A 21,281-nucleotide genomic window follows, 5' to 3' on the forward strand; every position below is an offset into this window, starting at 1 on the left:
ATTTTGTTTTTCATTTGCTGCAAGACCATCGTATATGCCACATACGTTACTTTATTGGACCTAAACAACAAAATCACGGAATGCTACACCATCGTAAGTGCAAAGCAGTCTCTGACACATCACTGGCTGTGACGCTGACGGCTGTATGCGATGTCATCATGCTGGCTACGTTCATAGCTCCCATGACTGGTAATAGAGACGATAAATCCGGTGTTTTTAGTTTTAGATTCAGTAATAAATCTTCAGAGATAACATTACGGTAAAAGGTGTCTTGCTATTGTTAATATTATATGCCAAAATAAATTAACTCTTGTTAAGAAACATAAAATGACAAAATATTGGATATTTGAGCCGATATTACGCATATCCTAATTTAGCAATGAATGCTACACTATTGTATGTGGCACATACGATAGTGTTGCACTCTACACTTATTTCTATTTGAGTGCAACACTATCAGATGTGGCACATACGATAGTGTTGCACTCTACACTAATTTCAATTTGAGTGTAACACTATCGTATGTGGCACTTACGATATCTAAATCAGTAAATAATTCATCGATTTATTAAATTTAACACCATTTATATAGTTTATATTATTAAATTCAAATTGCTTTACATTCCCATGTCATTTTATGGCTACTTGGAAACAAACGGCTACGCTAAACACAAAAATGCTTCTCCTGTAAAACTGTCCAAACTGCACTTACGATAGTGTAGCACTCTGCCGACGAAATGTGCTATTAGATGTCATTATTTGTATTATTTGTTTATTATTTTCAATTTAAACTTTTCTGTCTACACAGTCATACATATGTCATTTTGTCAACTTGATGTGGTGGCTGTGATTAAATTTTTTGATTGTCATCGGTAATAAGGTTATGACCATTCAGAAAAAACAGTTCATGATATGACAAATCTAAGTGCGTAGTTAGAAGTCATTTCTCACTTATAATTTCAACTTTTCTATCCACACATAATAGATGCCATTTTGTCACCTCCATGTGTCATTTCTCAATTGGTCATTGGCCAAAAGGTTATAACTTCATTAGAAAGAAGACACACCGAAGAATCAAAAGCTTGCCATATGAAGAAATCGCCACTTTTTGACTTGTTATGGTCAGCCCTCAGCATTTATCTCAGCAAACACAAAACATTTAAATGTTAGGTTTTAAGGTTTATACAGAGGTATAAAGGGGGTAAAACATTTTAATAAGAAGCATTTTTGAAATCTTGCTGCAAAACATTAACATAATGCTATTTAAATGTTGGACAAATATTTTGCAAGAATGTTGCAGCAAAACTTATTTTACAATTTAACATTTTGACAACATTTTAAAAATGTTATGGTGATTTCATTCTTCATATAAACTATTTAAAGTAATTTTCATGACCTTTATATAACACAGTTGTAGTGTTTTTTGAATTTTTTCATATAAAACATTTTAAAACCATACTCATGACCTTTATATAACCTGACAATTAAATGTTATTCAAACGTTTTGACCAAAACATGTTTATAACATTTTATAAAAGCATTTTTGTGTTTGTTGGGATGTAATGTTTCAAACAGATTACTCTGGTTATTGAATCAATGTTTGGTGATGGCCACATCATTCACCATGTTTCCTAAAATAAATATTTGCTTAAATGAATTGTCTTAATTCAGTTCATGAATAAATTGTTTTCAGAGCGATAAGGCCATTAGCTAGGAAGGAAAATGTAGGAAATTAACAAAGATTAAATGATTTAAAAAGATTATTTAAATTAGGCCTGCGTTCAATTTGGCATTACTCCAAATTATGACGTCATGGTTAATTTCATTTTACATTACATTTTGGTGCAACATGACAATTTGATGTCTCTGTATCATGCATCATGTTATTTTTGTTTATGATCATTAATGCCAAGGCTGTAGCTAGTGGGGTGGCCATGGCCACCCCGCTTTTTCAATGTTTTTCTTTATTAGCTTTATTCTAAATTTGGTGCATAATTGTATTTTGGACGTCCCACATTTTGATGGTCTCCCACATTTCTTCAACCTTGCTTAAATGCCCTGATTATTGTTGTTGTTATTTTGCCAAATATACTGTAGTATTTAAATGTGATTGCTCTTATTTTTCATTGTATGTGAATCACAAGTTACATTTTTTTCTAGGAATATCCATTTAAAGTTGTGGTTATCTTTCTTAATAATAGATATCGTTAGGCGTGGGCTCACATTAATTAATCTATGTAAGAGTGTGACTCTGTACAAACACTAATGCTTTATGGTTTAGAAAGTAATTTGACCTTTTACATTGTTACAACATACCGTAAAACCTCGTCTACAAGCACATAGTGTGTTTTTGATGATAGCTAAATTAAATCGAGACAGCCGTAAATATGCCAACACAATAGATTGGTCTTGCAATAACACTTGTTTGTATATGCTTGTATCGGTAACTAATTTGCACATACTCAAAAATATTATAAGTTTTTCGATGGATGGCGTCTAGATTAATTCACCTTTCATCAAAACCACTCTATATGCTTGTAGACGGGGTTTTACGGTATGCTAATTGATTAATATAATAAAAGACTGTCTATGAGTATTTGGCAAGACTTACCTGTCCCTGTTCAGTGACATAACCAGCAGGGACAGAAACCCCTGATTGGAACACTCATGAGTCGAAAAATTAAGGGTCTTCCGTCTTAGTGTGACAACAGGAGGAAATTTATATAATGAATGTTGCTTGGTCTTCCTGAAAATTATACTTTTCTTTGTCTAAATTTGGAATCTTTAGGTGATAATTTTGCTGATCAATGTGGTCTTTGGCTGATAGCATGCTGAAAATGGTCAAAAAAATTAAAAAAATATGGCAAGTTTTTTGACAGAGTGTCTTAAAATATGGGACCCATTCATGAAAGTATATACCAGGGGGGATTCAGGTTTTTGAAAAGAACCCACTCGTGAAAAATTTTGCAGCACACATTTCCCTTTCTTTGTGTGTATAGAGGTCCCAGTCCCCCCAGTTCTGGATTGTTTGAGAACCAAAAAATCTGTGATCTTAACTCTCTCCACACGTGTGTTGACTGCAGAAGACAAGTTTAAATTTTTTTAATTCATAAAATTGTATGTTTTCATAACTATATTTGGAATCAGCATGATAAATACATTAAAATGAGTACAAACAAGCCTGGTATTGATTCAGAGACTCTTGAGATAGCTCTTGCTATTTTAAGAAATTATCTCAAAACTTGGGACTTTTTATGCTGAAGTCTACAATGGCTAGCACACACAGCAATAATCTACTTCTTCAAGTTACCATACCTCTACAACAAGATCCTCTGTTGTTGGCCCTAAAGCTGATAAATACTCTGGCATGTTGTAAGGTCTTCTGTATTCAAAGGTAGTTCCAGCAAAGTCAAAATCTCCTGGCCAGTCAACCGTCCAACCCCCAGTTAAGTAATACTTGTATTTACTATTGCGTAGAGCGAGGTAGCTGCTTGATGAAGTTGTTTCCTCTATTTTGATGTGTCTGGCACCAGATGGTATTCTCACCACTTCGTAGTAATCTGCGGTTTGAAGAAAGGTGATGTAATTAATTACAAGATAAATTAAAGTAATTGATTTCTACCTGTGCTGTGGTTTATTGTTACTTTTTAATTGTTGTTTGGAAAACAAATCATTTATATGATTATAAATGTGATATAAGGGACACAATAGTCTGCAGAATATATCATAGGCATTTCTAAAATTATTCTGGCACAAAAAGGATTTTTTAATCATATTTATGGGAAAAAACACATTCAGTGCAATTTCTGTACATCATGTCAGTAATTTTCATGTTAAAAACATTGTGCAGGTATTAAACACAGTATATACCGTATTTCGTCAAATAAACGCCCCCAGGGGCGTTACATTTTCCCAAGGGGGGGGGGCGTTTATTCAAGGTCAATTTTAGAACGATAATTCCCTATAAAATCATTAGGTAAACAAAAAACACACGCTAAAATGACGAACTATGAACTAGAAACACTGACTTCTGGTTCACTTCCAGGTTTCTGATCCAGATTTTCGCCAATTATTGACGATGTGCGCAACTTGGTAAGCTTACTACACAAGATAGCAGCATTTTTGAAACATCTTGGTTGAAAAAAAAGTGATGGGGGCGTTTATTTGAGGGGGGGGCGACTATTTGATGAAATACGGTACACCCCCTTATATCATGCATATGAGTTTATATTGAAATGAAAACAATTCTCTGGTTCCAGTGATTTGAATTGCAGTCCCAGGTTAATTCAAATTAATTCAATGACTTTCCTTTATCATAAAGTACGTATTAACGACAACCTTTATAACAAATGTTTCCCCCAGAAATGAGTCTAATTTCTGGGTAGTTAAAATAGAATTGACCGCAAATAAAACTGACCAGTTTTTTAGTCCGGAGGAAACCCGCTTTGACTAATGACAAAGTTTTAAAAGTGAAGGGAGAAAAACCATTATTGTGTGTTGTTCTTCTTCTTCCTCAATTTATAGTTACAAGTGATCTTCTTCTTGGACAAGAATATTTTATTCAAACTTAAAAGTTCTCTCAATTGGTAGTAGGTAATGCAGTGGCGGCATCCGCGGCAAGTGAAGTTTTTTCCAGCGGATGGTGAAATCAGGCTTATAGAACCCATACCTTTCCTCTTCTGTGTCATATTTACTTGGGGGACAAAATTCACATTTTTTGTCCAAATAAGTGTGATTTTCAATGATATTTTTCAATAGGGTGGGGGAAACTGGAGGGGGGGGAAGCTTCAGTATGGGGAAAAATGCCCTACCATCCACTGAGAGAACTGATATAGCTGGGTTTATAAAGGGCAGTGGGAATCATATCTATGATAACCCACTTTGAGAATTGCATGCACACAATTCTCTTGAGTATGTAAGCACAATTTTATGGAATTTTATGCCATGCATGTCCCTGGACCCTGGTTCCCTCTGAACCCTATAAGGGCCCTCAGTTAGACAAGCTCCAGATATCTGTTCATATATTGTTCTGGCAAGCATAACACAGCAGACACTCAAAACTGGCACACCCGTTTCCAAAAGGTTGCTGACCTCTGGTGGGGGAGGGGGCACTTCAATGTTGCAGGTGACTCTAACAATGTATGCTTTGCTCTCCTCTACTGAATAATGAGGGTCTGTTGAAACAGGCTGATACCCCAGTGGTGTAGCTAAGGGACAAGGGGGCAGCTGCCTCCTGTGAAGCCTTGCCCTCTTCTTATCCCCTGTAGGCTGTCGCCCCCCCCCCCCCTGATATTCAGATTTACAGGTTTTTTGTACTTTTTAGCCCATTTCTGACATTTTCCATCAAATTATGCCCCCCCCCCCTTGAAAGTTGGCTCCCCTCACCCCCTCTGAAAAAGTCCAGCTACTAGCTATGCTTCTGGACACCCCAAATATCAAAAAGAATATACTCAATGACAAAACTATTTGGTATTATGTGTATGGATAGGTTCATACAAGTGTTAAACCAATGTGCAGCTGGATTGATTGTCTGCATTCAAATTAAGTTTTCCTGCTAGACCTTGATCTTGTTATATAAAAGTCTACATCACATTTCATCACAGACAGAGAATGACATATTGGTGATATTGTATTCTGACAACTTTTTTATATCATTATTATGATAATTCTGTCACCTTACTTGTCCAGATGCTGTTCAAATTTGATTATCTTCACTTTTGTGACCTACTTGGGTCCAATAACCTAGTTATTGCACACCTTTTCTACAGAACCTGTTGGAACAGGAAGCTGATAGGGGAACCCAGATGACTACAGACATTTTTCAGAAGGCTACTGTTTCTTGCTACTGCTCTGCTAACTAGGATCGTTACAAAGCATTTTGTTCCCACAAGGCTACTGTTTTTTTGCTATTGTTCTGCTAACCAGGATGGTTACAAAACATTTTGACCCCCTATCCCTAGGAAAACTGTTCTGTAGGCCTATGTGGTTTTCTTTCACTTGGCTCTGGAAAGGAAGGTACAGTGGCTATGCAGCAGGTATAGCAGATTTGCAGAAAAATGGGTTAAAAAGAGGCACTTTTACCAAAATGTTCTCCAAATATGTGGACAATTTTTCATTATTGCAAGAAAAAGAAGATTCATTTGGAAACTAGCCTTACTTTAAAATCTAGATCATGGTCTCATTTTTGTTACCGTAACTTTAGTATAATTTGGGGTTTAGCTGGTTTTCAAATTCCCAGCTGCATAACCCAATACAAACCAATGGCATCAACAATAAGGCCCTTCACAATTAATTCTTAGTTTCCTGTTTCATGGTTGAAAACAAGGGATGAGGCGACTTTTAATTATTAATTATCTTTTATTTGCTTTATTTTAAAACAAGTGGTCGCAACCTACATCAACCCGTTTCGACAAGGGACAAACATTTAATTATTTTACAACTATGTTTGATTTTATACATAAGTAATGGTACAGTTATGTTCTTTGTTTATTCATCATTATAGTTGATATGATCAAAGTCATAAAGTACCGGTAGCAAATGGGAGTCATTTAAAGTTATTTTAAAAGAGAAAATCCAAAATATGAATAAAATAATTAAATATTTTGCAATTCTCTACTTTGGATGCGGGCGGGAAACAGGAAACTAAGAATCAATTGTAAAGGGCCTAACAGTGGGTTCATAAAGAATTACAAAATAAATTGTTTGAAAACTTTTTTACATATAAGTGTCTTCAAAATGTTCACAGGACAGTTACCTCTGCATATCTAGTTTCACACTGACCCATCATTAGGCTATTCCAATTGAAATCCATACACCCTTTATGGATGACACCATCTGGGAGATTAAGGTTGTGTCTTAAGGTTATGCATTTCAGGTGGGATTACCTAAATGGGTGGCTCTATTTCTTCCATAGGGGTTGTATGGATTTCAACTGGAATAGCCCGTTAAAACAGGACATTGTGGGTTTCCCCCTATATGTCATATTTGCAAGAGGTGCGAAGTTATAGCTTTATGTAAGCTTATGTACTATCTATCACTTAGCTGAGGTTCACATGCAATTAGGAAAAGGGGCATGACTTCCAGGGGGCCAAATAGCCAAAATTTGCCTGACTCTTGCAAAAAAAAAATTGAAATTTGACAATTTTCATTTTTTAATGTCATTTTGGTTCATAATGCAACCTTCTTTTCTCTTGCCCTGTCAAATGACATCATAGATGAGATATCACATTGGATCTTCTTGACATAAATATGGACTCAGTTTATGTACTGATCTGTTAAACATCAACTTAATACATTACAGGCCTATCTTCATATCAATTTGTATACAAATTATTGTAATGCTCACAGATGTGTCTCCATACTATGACCCAGGTAGGAAACAACCTACATCATACTATTTATGCGAGCCATAATGGCCTCAATTCCAGTGGCACAGTTCACTAGCTCCATTCAACAATCACGTCTCAATATTTGACCTCAAGTTGTGGAGTATGAGTTTCAGTACCCAATGTATTCAAAGGTCATCCAATGAATGTACAAATGTATTGGGGTTCAAGGAACCATGCCCTGATTATGAACATGTTTGGGATCTAAGTGATGGACAATATTTTATTGTGACAGATTCATTTATTTATTTTTCAAATGTGATTTTAGCCATTATAGTTTTCCCTATATAATTTCCCCCGCAGTTTCCCCGACCCCGGGTCGGACCTGGGATTTTGGAGTTTACAAAGCTCTTGAGCACTCCTCTCACAACTGAAATACAAGGTGGAGAAACAACCTTATGTTGTTATGTAGCCTATATTGGGGGCTGCACCACATCCCCCAAAAGAAGCCCTTCAAAAATAAAAAATAAATTCACTTTTCAGGGTGGTGCACTTATGCAAATTACCACATAGGTATGCCCCCTGCCCAGAAAGACCCATTTTTGGACCCTGCAGTTGTGAAAGACATTTTAATGTTGCCAAAACAGAGCATTAATTTCTAAAATACCCCAAATTGCTCATTCCTCTCATCTATGGGGTTTTCCAGATAATTTTCAACCAGAAAACCAAGAAAGACCCTTGATATTGATAGCTTGCAGCTCCAAAAGACCCCCTTATACTGATGCACCATCGGCTACCAAAGACCCACCTTTCCAGTTCATCAGGAGCATACTTGCCAAGAGGTGGGTGTGCTCCTCCCTCCCTGGCGGCATTCATTCTTTAACTCTCTCCACGCGAGTGTTGTCGACTGTAATTTTTTTTAAATTTCAGAATTGTAAATTTTCATGACCATATTTGCAATCATCATGAAAAATGCATCAAAATGAGTACAAACTAGGGTACAAACAAGCCTAGTATTGGTTCAGTGGATCTAAAGATGACTCTTGATATTTTGAGGAAATATCTCAGAACCTGGACTTTTTATGTTGAAGCCTACGGCTAGCACACAGAGCATTTATGCCTCATGCCTGGATATGACACATTCATGCTTCTGTTCTTATCGCTTCAGTAGCACACCACATCTCAACAAACATAGTATTTGCCACCCCATTTCACTTTGATGATCACATTTAAGCTTACCTACACATCTACCTGACCCTAACACAAGTCCACCGAGACTCTCCAACAGTCAGCACAGGATTTCCCTTCCATGTGGCCAATATTTGATCAAATTTCCTATTTTGTACCGGATTATATTTCACCCCCTCTCCAATTTTCAATAAATCTTTTTTTCTTTTGTACCAATTTGATTGTTATCTATATATTTTCTTGACACCTTTGTTCATTGTGTTCCAATCACAAAGTAAATTGCCGCTAGGACAAGTTGATGGTGATTCACTAAGATTTAAAACAAGCTCATCTATCAAGACATAGTTCTTTAACCCTGATACATTTGTACATTCATAGAATGACTTTTGAATGTGCTGGGTACAAAAACTCATACTCCAAAACTTGAGTTCAAATGTTCAGCTACGATTGTTAATTAGAAGTCAATGAACCGTGCCACTGACAATGATACACTATGAACCAAAATGGTCTCACTTCCAGTGGCAAAGTTCAGTAACCTCCATTCAACAATCATGTCTCAATATTTGACCTCAAGTTGTGGAGTATGAGTTTTTGTACCTAATGTTTTCTAAGTTCACCCAATGAATGTACAAATGTATTGGGGTTAAGGAACTATGCCCTGATTATGAGCAAGTTTGGCATCCTAGCACTATGACACATTACAAACTTAAAATAATAAGAGAAATGACTGATGATATTGCCATATTGCAATTCATGTTCACATAAAATGATTTGGTTAAATTGTATCTCCCTGGGAATTACTCTATTGAATCTGTGAACCCATTTATCCCCATAATCGGTAAGCTTATATTCACTTTACAATTCTCAATAATTTGATAGCACTTTCATGGTGTGAACATGGATTTGCCCTTAAATCGCTATTGAATTCCCAGATAAATCTGACAAAAGTTAAATGCAAACATACAAGTAAGCTGTTTTTGGCCCATTATTGGATTCAAAGCACTTTTCATGTTTGTATTTTACAACATGGTCGTCATAGCAACTGTAATGGCTGCAGGGTAACTATGACTGGTCTTTTTGCAAAACAAATTTGCTTACTCTTATGTTTCTGTACTTGAGTAGTTCTCAGAAAAAAATCAAACTTATCATACCGAAATTCATTTATAATTGTCCACAACTAAAAGAGCTAAAGGGTATTTCTTGTCACTATCAACCTGACCCATGTTGCACTGAATATAATTAAAGACCGAGATAAAAAGAATTTATCGCGTCTGACGTCATCTGTCAATCAAATTCAAGCACGGTTTGTTTACAAGTGTTGTGATGTTGACTTGCTGAACGCGGATTTATAACCGGGTGCCTTATTGTTAATTTTACACCTTTTGACATGCAAACCATCTCAAAAGTTAGGTATTTATAGTAGGAAACTTTCTTAACCGAAGGCACCATGTCCACAATGCCTAGAAAAGCTGCTTTTTGCCTTGTAAAAGTACGGAATTTTTTGCCATTTGCTGCTATTCCTTTTTTCCGATCAGCACCAGATAGATTGGTGCTTCCTTTTACGCGCTGATTAACCTGTGTTAACCAATCAAGGATCGTAATTGACAGTGACATCAGACGCGATAAATTCTTTTTATCTCTGTCTTTAATTATAGCAAATCAGTACAGGGAAGAATGCATTGTGGGAAGTGTAAGATATCTTTTCTGGGCATCAGCATGATACACTGATAAGGTGACAGACTCATGGTGTAGGAGGTAGTCCATACCCACAGCATATAATTATGAAAAGTTTGGTGCAATACTTTGAAAGTAAAATGGGCTTCCTAGCCTTTGAAGGCATTTGCTTTTACGTATTGAGAAGGCCCAGATTCCACCCCGGACAGAGTTGGCATCCATCCCAGTAGTATAATTAGAAGGAGTGGGTGACAGCTTGAGTCCCCTTAGTCAGGACATGAGGCCACCTTCTAGGGTCCAAGTTTCCATCATTTTTACCAAAACTGTTCAAAATTTGACCCCTGACAACAATCTTGGGACTCAGCTCAAATAGGTATTGCTATAGCCTTGATTTATTATTCTGATCTTGCTTTGAGTTCACAGAACTTATTCAAGCATTGTTATTAGAATTTAGTACCTGCTAGAGGCATTAATCTTGCCTGTCCAAGGAGCAAACTGCCCGTCCAAAATGACGGGTGGTTAGCTAAGAACTTGCTCTGTATTCCTCCCCCTTAGTGACCCCACCTCATTTACAGAAGCCTAGATAGCCACTGAGTGCCATCGATTATGAAATGTCTTGTCACTCCACTGCCCCTTCCCAATCACAAGTATCAAACAAAGTTCATGTATCATGAACTACCGGCCATCACAGACAGACTTCCCTGTGCCAAATAAATGGGCTATTCCAGTTGAAATCCATACATACCCTGGAAGACAAGACTTTAATCTCCCAGATGGTGTCATCCATTCAGGTAACCCCATTTGGAATCCACACTCCCTGTGTGGAATATTAAGGTCATGTCTTCTATACAGAGGGTGTATGGATTTCAACAGGAATAGCCCACTGTTTACAGCTCCATCAATGGCTGTAATTTGTTTTGGCTATTTCAATTTGTCTTTGTGTCTTTGTTGTCTACAAACCACATCACATATGTTTCTATTTTTGTTATTTTTTTCCTTCCATATCTATTATCATCTTAATGGACTCTGACAACCCCCTCGTACAACCCCCTGTACACCTGTGCAAGTCTGGTCAATCTCAGATAATTGAGCCAGGTGAATCACTCAAATTGTACTTAATTTTAGTGTCCCAGATCGACCCTTATTTTGTCATAGTATCTGCAAGATTTGTCACCTTCAATCAAGATTATAGCCTCAAAATTTCCGCTACTGTTTTTTAATCCCTTTGTGGTTGTTCACGTTGTTTTTCGTTGAGTAATTCCTTGATTTCTACAATCTTACTAGGTCCCTGCACAGGTCTTAGCTATGATGTCATCTTAGCTAGTGCCTGTCATTTTCACCATAACTGCCTGTCCAAAATTTGACCCTGAAAACATAAACCAGACCTCTGCTCCTTCTGGGGTTTCAGTCAGATCAAATAGCCTTGATTTACTTGTCTGTTCTAGTTTTGAGTTCACAGATCTTATCCAAGCATTATTTTTAGAATTTAGCATTATATCACAAGCATTTATATTGCCTGTCCCAGAAGCAAACTGCCTGTCCAAAATGATGGGTAACTAGCTAACACCCTGCCCCTGCAATGAACTTACAAAGGCAATAAGATAAAAGTGACCTTTCTGGAAATTGAACTGGATATCTTGTTTTATGTGCACATATTTTATGTCTCTGATTTCATAAGTTGTAGAATTGTGGTCATATGTTCAACTAGTAATAGGTGGGACACTGTAGATTGATAACATGGCTTGCACACAATTGCCGAGTATGCTAGCCAGTACTTTTACAGAGGGTGGCAAGGGGGGGGGGGGCAAGGCAACCGGGAACCATCAAGGGGGGAACTTTGACAAAAATGAGGAGGGCAATATTTCTCTCTCCCTGGCTACACCACTAGTGATTTGCATAAATATGCCTGGCACACATCTTTGCGAGCTTATGTAAGGACCTATCCGACGTGCACATGAACAAAAAGCAAACAATTTCCCCTATTACTATTGTGTAAGATATGTCTTTAGATATAGGCCTTTGAATTTTCATCAAATTTTGCCCCCTTCCAACTCCGGAAAACTCAGGCCACTGACTACTTCTAAGTGTAATACTTACCATTTTGTGTATGTTGTTCTGTGTAGCTGCCACTAACAAAATCACAAGTGGAATTATTACCCTGACATACACCACATGAGTCTGGAGTGGCTTGAGAACCTAGAACGTTATCACAGCCTACTTGCTGCAAGAAAAAAATGACATGACAGACGTTAGCTTCAAACTAGAACATGCAGTTGCAATAAAGTTAACTTGTTCAACTGACCCTCCCCTAAAATGACTTTACTGGGACAAATGTATGAACAGTTTTCAAAAACACTGTTTTAGCCAATAATCAAGGTGAATTTTGGTCTTAAACATGATCGATGCACACCATATCATTTTTACCCTGGTATTTTGAGCCATGAGGACAACTTATGCCTCCGCCAATTACACTGCTACTATACTGTGTATGTCTCATGTAACGCCATGTTGAATTTCGTAGTGGCAGTTTGTAATCGTGCATGCTAACCTAATCCTACATGTGAATAAGGGTGATTTTGTCCGTATGTTGGTGACGCAACTGAATGAACGCGCTGATGGCACACTCCACAGCTCTCAACTTGGGATGAGACAGACTATAATTATTGAACAGACTCAACTCAAGCGACCATTTTGCCTCTCAAAAATAAAGCTAAATATTTAGAATAACATCTATAGCGCTACTGTTGCAAGATTTGAACAAAGGCCCTTTAATTTACAAGTATTAAAATATTTATAATATAGGTCTTCTAATTTATTTTTACTGACCTCACACCTTCCATCTACACAGACATCATGAGATCCCTTGTGGCATGGGGTTCCATCAGTAACTCGACTTGCTAGAGCAAAATAGAAATCATATCCATCTGCCATACAGTAAAGCTTACAGGCTTCTCGTCCTAGAAAAGAATGAGGGAACCAACAAAAAGTTAGGCATTATGTGTGTGTATTCATGTTTTCTTGTAGTTTGTTTGGCTTATAATTGGCAAAAATGATTTATCTTTAATAAATTCATGTATGCTCACGCCAATCATACATTATGCAAATGTGCACTACAGTCATGCATTATGCAAAGCGCAAAATATTATGCAAATGAGCTCTTTCATTTTGATTATGATGAAAATAGGAGATATTATATTGTGATACAAAACAATACATAAAGAGATTTCAATAAAAAACGAAGTTTTTCTCTGGAAAGTAGCCAAATATTAACTGAAATTCAAAGTTGCCTTAGTAGCTCCAGTATGTCACACCCTGACACATTAAAAAAGTGCACATCTGATGATACATTTCCTCCAAAAACATGGATTTTCATTTTTGAACAAGTTCTTAGCAAGTTATCTAATCAACCATATGCTGAAAAGAAAACATATCATATCATGGAGATACTGCAAACAGACCTGTCATTTGGGTCATGGTGAATCACCTTTTAATTACGGGAAATGAACAAAAAATTGTGTCAACTCGTATAAAGCTTCAATGAGGATGTACAGCTGAAAGAAACCGCCATATTAGATGCAAAACGAAGCACAGGTGCGACCGATTACACTGTTTTTTATTTTGATATCGTATTAGTGTATCATATGGATACACCTTCACCAATACTAACTGGAGACAATTTAATATGATTCTCGCAAACAAATTTGCATTCTATGGATAGGAATTTAATTTGGAATACAATTTTTTTAATATTATGAGGTGCTCATTAAAATAATGATTCTTAAAGAGGAAGCCCTGACAGAGCAGTTCTTCTGGGGTGAACCCAAAGTGATAACCTTGTCACTGATTAATTTGATAACCAGGCAGGTTTGGTTCACCCCAGTAGAACTGCTCTGGCAGGGCTTCCTCTTTAAGGTGACTTTTAACATGGACCTCAGCTCAAGTATATTCTTATCCATACTGAAATTGGGCTATTCCAGTTGAAATCCATTATACAACCCCCCTATGGAATCTCCCACACAGGGTATGTGAATTTCAATTTCAAATGGGAGTACCTGAATGGGTGACTCCATTTGAAATTTATACCTCCTGTGTAGGAGATTAAGGTCATGTCTTCCATAGGGAGTGTATGGATTTCAACTGGAATAGTCCATTCTAAAGGCACATTGTGAGAATACATGGGTGTTTTTTACCATTTTCTGTGAATGTGATTCAGAAATAGGCAGAAAAACACTGAGAACAACAACATAAACATTGAAATCTGCTAAAATGCTGAAATTTTTCATGCCTGCATTTCAAATACCTGCAATTTGCATAATGACCCTGTCACCCAACCCAATTATATCTGTAAATAAATAGTATAAATGTAATTGGCAGTGCACGATATTTATCTACAGCATTGCGGTGCAACATTAGTATTCAAACTTTGAAGAGTATTTCAACATACCACCATACCCAATTCCAATTAATATAATATATAGCACAACTTATACCAAACCATTGCTATCCATATACCCAATTCCATTTTGATATCATACACCATAACCACCACCTTTATACACAGCTTTCTTTGTTCTTTCATAATGGACAAAATTCTTCTGCCAAATCTATTTTTCCTGCACCAAAATCATATGACCATCCACATGGCCTTATAGAGCAGGCCTGTATGCAGGATTTTTGTAGGGGTGCAGAATTTGCATTCTAATTTTGATACATTTAGAGGGTCTTTTTTTTGGGGGGGGGGGGGTGCAATCAGTGGCAACAGGCATGTTGATCAAACGGTTAAGTGCAAACCCTTATTCAGTGTGACTTCCCAAACCCATAATATTAATATACATTTTTGGTAAGAGCAAATTAGCATACTTACTACAATCATAATACCTGCTCTCACATGCTGTGTTGTATAAAGATGAATCAATTTAATATACATATGAAAATTTCTATCAAGAAGTGAGTATCAATTTTATCAAATAATGGTGAATTATCTACCGAAAGCCGATAAATTGACCAAACGCCAATGCTATGATACTCTGTAATGGAGTTTGAACATGGGGCAAAGGAGTGTTGTGCTATGTGCAGTTGTGCACCCTTCTCAATAACAATATTCCAGGTAGCTAACGGTAAACAGCGATAGCTGTAACCAGCAGAAACCTTCCCAAAATCCTTCCCAATAAGACTTGTTCCTAATCCTAGTCTTACCAACTAGCTAATTAACAGTCTGACTAATCAAGAGGACTTAATCAAGAAGAAGCTTAATGAAGTGGGTCATGTACGAGAGGTCACATCATCAAAATAAATAAAATAATTTCAGTTGCCTCAATCTACTGCATAACTAGTACTACATTTATCGAGGGGATGGAAAACCCAAATGTTTCATATATTCAGATTTACATGTAGAATACACTATTTTTCAACCTTTCAAGGGAATTATGTATGTAATCAACCATTCCCTTTTAAAGGGAATTTTTTTATCAACTTACTGACAACATGTGGATAGGGTTTCCATTGGTAGTAATAGCCTCGGAATGGTTTGCTGTTGTATGAAGCACATTGCATATCACGAAAACCAATGGTTGAAGAAGCACACTCCTGCAAGTAACAAAAAAAAAGCATTGGAATTTTATTTCTAAAATGGGCTATAATGGGGACAATTATTGGTCAATTTTGTCCCAGTATTTCAAACTGGGGGACTTCACCCCTTCCTGGTTAGTACACCTCTGAATATTATTATATTATTTTGTCTTATCCTACACTCTTCACACACTATCAGAGCCCTGTAACATGTTTTGAGCTTCCTTAAGGGCTCTGTAACCCACTTTTGCACAGTATTTTTTAGGGATTTGAGAGCACATCAGACACACCAAATTGCATTCTGAATACAAGGAATGTCATTCTGATATCAAATAAGTTTATAAATCTAATTATAAATCTTCAATACAATAAGTCAAAATGTTTATATAATGGTTGGCTTTTCATCCCAGCTATATACACATACACTTTAAGCACATAGCATTAGATTTATAAAGTCTACCTAGTTTAACTATTAAATGTCAAAAATGTAATTTTTTAATAACTTGCCATATAATTTGTAATATATCGTGAATTTCAAAAAATTATTTGATACCAGAAGGACATTCAGAATTCAATTAGGTGTGTCTGAAGCGCTCAGCTCAGGTCCCACAAAAATACTGTGCAAATGTGGGTGACCGAGCCCTTAATTAACAAGTAACCATAATAATACTCTGATAAATCATGACACTCATATAATTATCACTATTTTAATTTAAATTTTTTTAAACAACTTATTACTAATTAGTTGAATGTCTTAATCATTGCACAGGTGTTAATTAATACAAGGAATTAAATAATGAGTAATTATCAACATTAGCCTTCTGAAATGATTGTACACTTGGCTGTGAATAACAGTACTAATTCCAGTAAACCCCATTTTAAGCAAAATAAACTAATACACATCTTAATTTTAAGCTTAGTAATGCTTAATAAAGCTCATGTATTTGGGGAAATGATTTCTTTTTCAATAATATAAATAAAACACTTTTGTGAAAATTAAATAAAAACATTGATTTGTAAATTTTGTCCAAATTTTCATTAGAATTTAAAATTACGAAAAAATATATAACTAAAACCTGCCCTCTGTTCCAACAATTACCACAACAACAACAACAACAACAACAATGCCACAACATATTTACCTATTTACTAAATATATAGGGCAAGGTGACAAAGAAGGAGTTTGGAAGTAAGGACAAATTATGGAAGTAAATTGATTTATTTCTATTATCTTGCAGCAGGGCAAAATTTTAAATTGTGAGTTGTTTACACCCTGCTTTCTAGTCAATTGTGTATACCCACTGACAAAAATCGGTAAATGCAGCAATTCACATACCTCTTTTTGAACTCTCTCACACATTTTAACATTGTTCGCTTTTCTTTGATAATAACCCATTAGTATTGGGCCATTAGTGCGGTACTATTGTATCAATTACCACTTCTTTTTAAGCTTACCAAGTCAAATTCATAGACACTTAACCTGGGTATTGTCTGCCATACAAATGAAGAGCTCTAGTTTTCTGATGAAATTGAAGATAAGGTTACAATACATTCACTAATAACTTTACAGTGTCTCCAAACACTGCAGAGAATTCAAGAGTCTAAACGCTGCCTTGTGAAATGTTGTATCAAATTTGTTATTTATGCAATTTTTAATTGTTAATTTGCGGGCAATAATTAGTATGGTATTGACAGATTATGATCATTTTGAGAAAAGAAATGAACACTAAAATTTTAAATAACAACATTTGTAACAATAAAGCCAATTAGAAAGCTTGTATAATTGCACTTGTGTGCAGTTTCACTTAATACGCATTGTGTGTTTGTGTCATGCAGGATTGATTCATTTTTCTTGAAGGTGGGTGCATTGATATTTGTCAATTTTTTTTATTTTTAGTATTTTGTTTGATAACTGCAGTTGTGTATGAAATAAGTTAAATAAATGCAGATCCCTTGTTGCTCAAGACAAAGTAATGCACTTGTGCTGAATGTTAATGTGTCCAATGCACTCCTTAGGCCAAAAAAAAAAAAAAAGGTTTGTCTCAAAGCTCACGAGAAATTTAAAAACAAATGCGAAATGCGATTTAAAAAAAAAAAATTTTATTCCCGACTTTTTTCATGGTATTTTGAGAAAAAAATCTGATTTTCGCCGATTTTTTCTGGAAAAACTATAAAAAAAAAAAAAAAATTTGAAATAAAAAAAGTTTCCGCATTCCTTTTTTTGTCAAATCGTGCGATTTTACAAACGCTCGCGCAAGCTTTGAGACAAACCTTTTTTTTTTTTGGCCTTGCTGCCTGGGCTCATACATTGGAGCATCATCCAATATCTCATATGGAAAAGTTTTCCTATGAAAGTCTCTTTAAATAAATTATACTCGACTCCAGTGTGTGCACGCTGTGTGTACAGAGGCGTTCGAGGTCAATGCACAATGCATACATTACCACACAACACACTGAGCAGGGCTGTATGGAAGAGGGTATGGTTTTTCCTACGGTACGACGGCATTTTGTAACCAATCGGATTCCTTTTTAAAGAGTAGAATCTGGCAAAGTATTTCTAGAAAATGCAGTTTGAGCCAAGTCAATCGGACTGACTATTATCAAGTGAGGGCCGTCTATAGTACGCTACTTTAATGACACGGGGTGCATGTCAGTGTATTTCGCCGTAAATCGAGTGAGAGTTTGGGAATACCTCGTGGTGTTTAGTGCTCCTGTACGACGAGGACTTTCATCAGATTTCCTTAAAAATCGGGGAAAGGAAAGTTTAATATATACATGAGACAATTAAGAGTGAGCCAAAAAAATAAAAGACATTCCGTTTATAATAATTGAAGTTGAAAGTGAAAAAAGACAATTTTCTCCCATTGTTTAACTGTGGGACCCCTTTTATTTGAGCAAAAGAGACTACTTTTCCATATGCTCAACAAGTGATCAACCATTATTTAAAAAAATGACACAATGCAGCCATAATGCATATCACATTTTGCACATAAAGTCTTCAATTATTACCGATAAATTTTGATCAATTTGTTCATTACAAATCGCTTATTTCAAAGCTTTCAGTATTATACAATTATCCATCGCTTCAATGCTTTTCAGTAAAGATACTTCAGCGTTATAAAAAATACGAAATGATGTTATCTAAGTTAGAGTTTTATGGAATTTCAACCCTTTATTTGCTAACTTATCCAGTTGGAAACATTAAAAAATAGTATGATTATTTGCAAATCCAAAAATATATGCTTAATTTCACATCATAGCTGTTTGTAGCATTCATAAGCTTTGTTGCACTTGATCCTTTAACTCTCTCCACGTGGATACCGGGTGTCAACTTCAAACGACTACTTTAAAAAAAAATGTCATTCAAAAATTTCAGAATTGTACATTTTCATGACTATATTTGGAATCAGCATGAAAAATGCATTCAAATGAGTACAAACAAGCCTAGTATTGGTTCAGTGGTTCTTAAGATATCTCTTGATATTTTGAGAAAATATAACAAAACTTGGACTTTTTATGTTGAAGCCTATGGCTAGCACGCACACTGAGCATTAAGCTCTATCAATGTGCATTTCTACATACTATGTTAACTATTAATCATCGAGGATATTTCTGGTGATAAGAAGACTTCCCTAGCCTGGCCGGATCAAGTAATCCTCAAACTCAATGATAAGTGATAGGTGATGGTGAAGTCAATGTCTGTGTCATTATAAGCCCAGGGAATGCCACTTGTATTCTGAGGTGGATAGATCATGCTCAAGTATGACTTTCACAACCATCCCTAAACAAGTATTTTACAATTTTTATTTTCCAATTTTTTAACGTTTGACAACCTAAACCCTGTGTGTGTCCATTGCTTAAATATCCTTTTATGTGTTTTTTGAAAGTGCATAATATCCACCTCAGAATATATGCACTGGCGTGTCCAGGATCTTTTCCTCTGGGGGCTCAGCCCTTTTTCAGATTTATCTTGGGGCTTAAGGGCTAAAATCGCCAAAAACGGCTGATTTTACATGATTTTTACAAAGTGCGGGGGCTTCAGCACCCAAAGCCCCCCCCCCCCCCTGGACACGCCACTGATATGTGCCCTCTCCCCCTGACTACAAGATCCCTTGTTATGTACTGTATTAAAGCAATGACTTCACATATGTCTAGATCTAAGACCACAAATGAGTGTCCAATTTTCAATGAAAGCCATTTAATCTTTGATAATTAGTGTAATTGACAAAATACATTGGTCATCAACTTCTCAGTGACAGAACATGGCGTCCCTAGATGGAGTCAAGGGCGAGGATTCCTTTCTAACATGATTTCAAGCAACAACAATAAAAATTGGTCAAAAGGTTATTTTAAAGTGATAAATGTTAAAATTTGTCCAAAAAGATCAAATTTTGCAAGAAATTAACAAAAGTCACAAGTAATTTAGAGCAGTGATTGCCACCTCCCCCCCACCATGATCCTTACCCCCATCACAGGACCCTAGTATCTCTTACTTCTAACACTAATCCTAACCTAAAACCTTACCCTAACCCTAAACCATAACCCCACTCCATATCTTTTGGAGTGGCAGCAGTTATTCTTGCACAAAAGTCATTTTTTTGGTGTAAACATTGGTTAACTTGAAAAATACTAAAAGATCTAGTTTGCAGAACTAAACCTGGATAACAGTCCAGGGGAGATCAGACAGATGCTGTAAGAATGGGCCGGCCCAGATATCATTCAGTGCACTGTCATGACTCAGGTCATAAGAAAACATTACTATAGGCCTACATGTAAAAGTCGGTTACCTAACGAGAGCATTTACAAGGAGGTATCAGATCCCCTACATCCCAATTGGTAATTTAGACAATGTGTGGCAAGTCAGTGTCAAATCAGTAACAGGCTATAAGTTATCAACACCGTCCTTCATATTGACTTGGCTTTCCTTTTGGTATTAGTCCTCCTTCTCTTCGTATTTTGATAGTTATCTTTTAGTGTAAGGACTTCAGGTGATATAAGGAGTGATAGATAATACTAGAACTGCAAGCCAAAATAGTTTCATTTCCGAAGGCATAGTTCGATAACATACATTTAACAATAATTGCAAACCCAAGACATTCACAGGTCATATTATGAAGCATATAAGCATATTGGGGTTATGGAACTATGTCCTGCCAGATGGGCATGTTTGTTTGAGATTGATGAGCAAAAATGACCTCATTTTCAAAAGCATAGTCCGATAACCCACATTTAACAACTAATACTCAAAATTTGACCTCAACTTGTGGAGAATGAGTTTTTGTACCCAAGACATCACAGGTCATTCTAGCAAGTGTACAAGCATATTGGGGTTATGGAACTGTGCATTGGCAGATGAGCATGTTTGAAATCCCAAGTTATGGATCAAGTTAGGATGGTATCTAGTGGCACCAATTACATTTATCAGAATCCATCAAAATCTAAAACTGATGGCTTTTGCCGCTTTTTCTGAAAAATATGATAGTAATCATTTAGTGCAATAGTTTTAGTTGAAACAGATGTCTTAAA

General features: G+C 36.1%; 1 protein-coding gene across 1 annotated transcript in view; it reads right to left on the minus strand.

The window, feature by feature from the left end:
- The window catches only part of LOC140136111 (A disintegrin and metalloproteinase with thrombospondin motifs 18-like), a 214,319-nt gene that overhangs the window by 28,480 nt on the left and 164,558 nt on the right, over nt 1-21,281 (minus strand). Inside the window, 4 exon segments of the mRNA XM_072157817.1 lie at nt 3,316-3,560; nt 12,285-12,408; nt 13,014-13,144; nt 15,665-15,773. Of these exon segments, the coding sequence (XP_072013918.1) occupies nt 3,316-3,560; nt 12,285-12,408; nt 13,014-13,144; nt 15,665-15,773 (609 nt within the window).

Source organism: Amphiura filiformis, chromosome 16 (genome assembly GCF_039555335.1).
Source record: "Amphiura filiformis chromosome 16, Afil_fr2py, whole genome shotgun sequence".
In the NCBI taxonomy this organism is placed as follows: Eukaryota; Metazoa; Echinodermata; class Ophiuroidea; order Amphilepidida; family Amphiuridae; genus Amphiura; species Amphiura filiformis.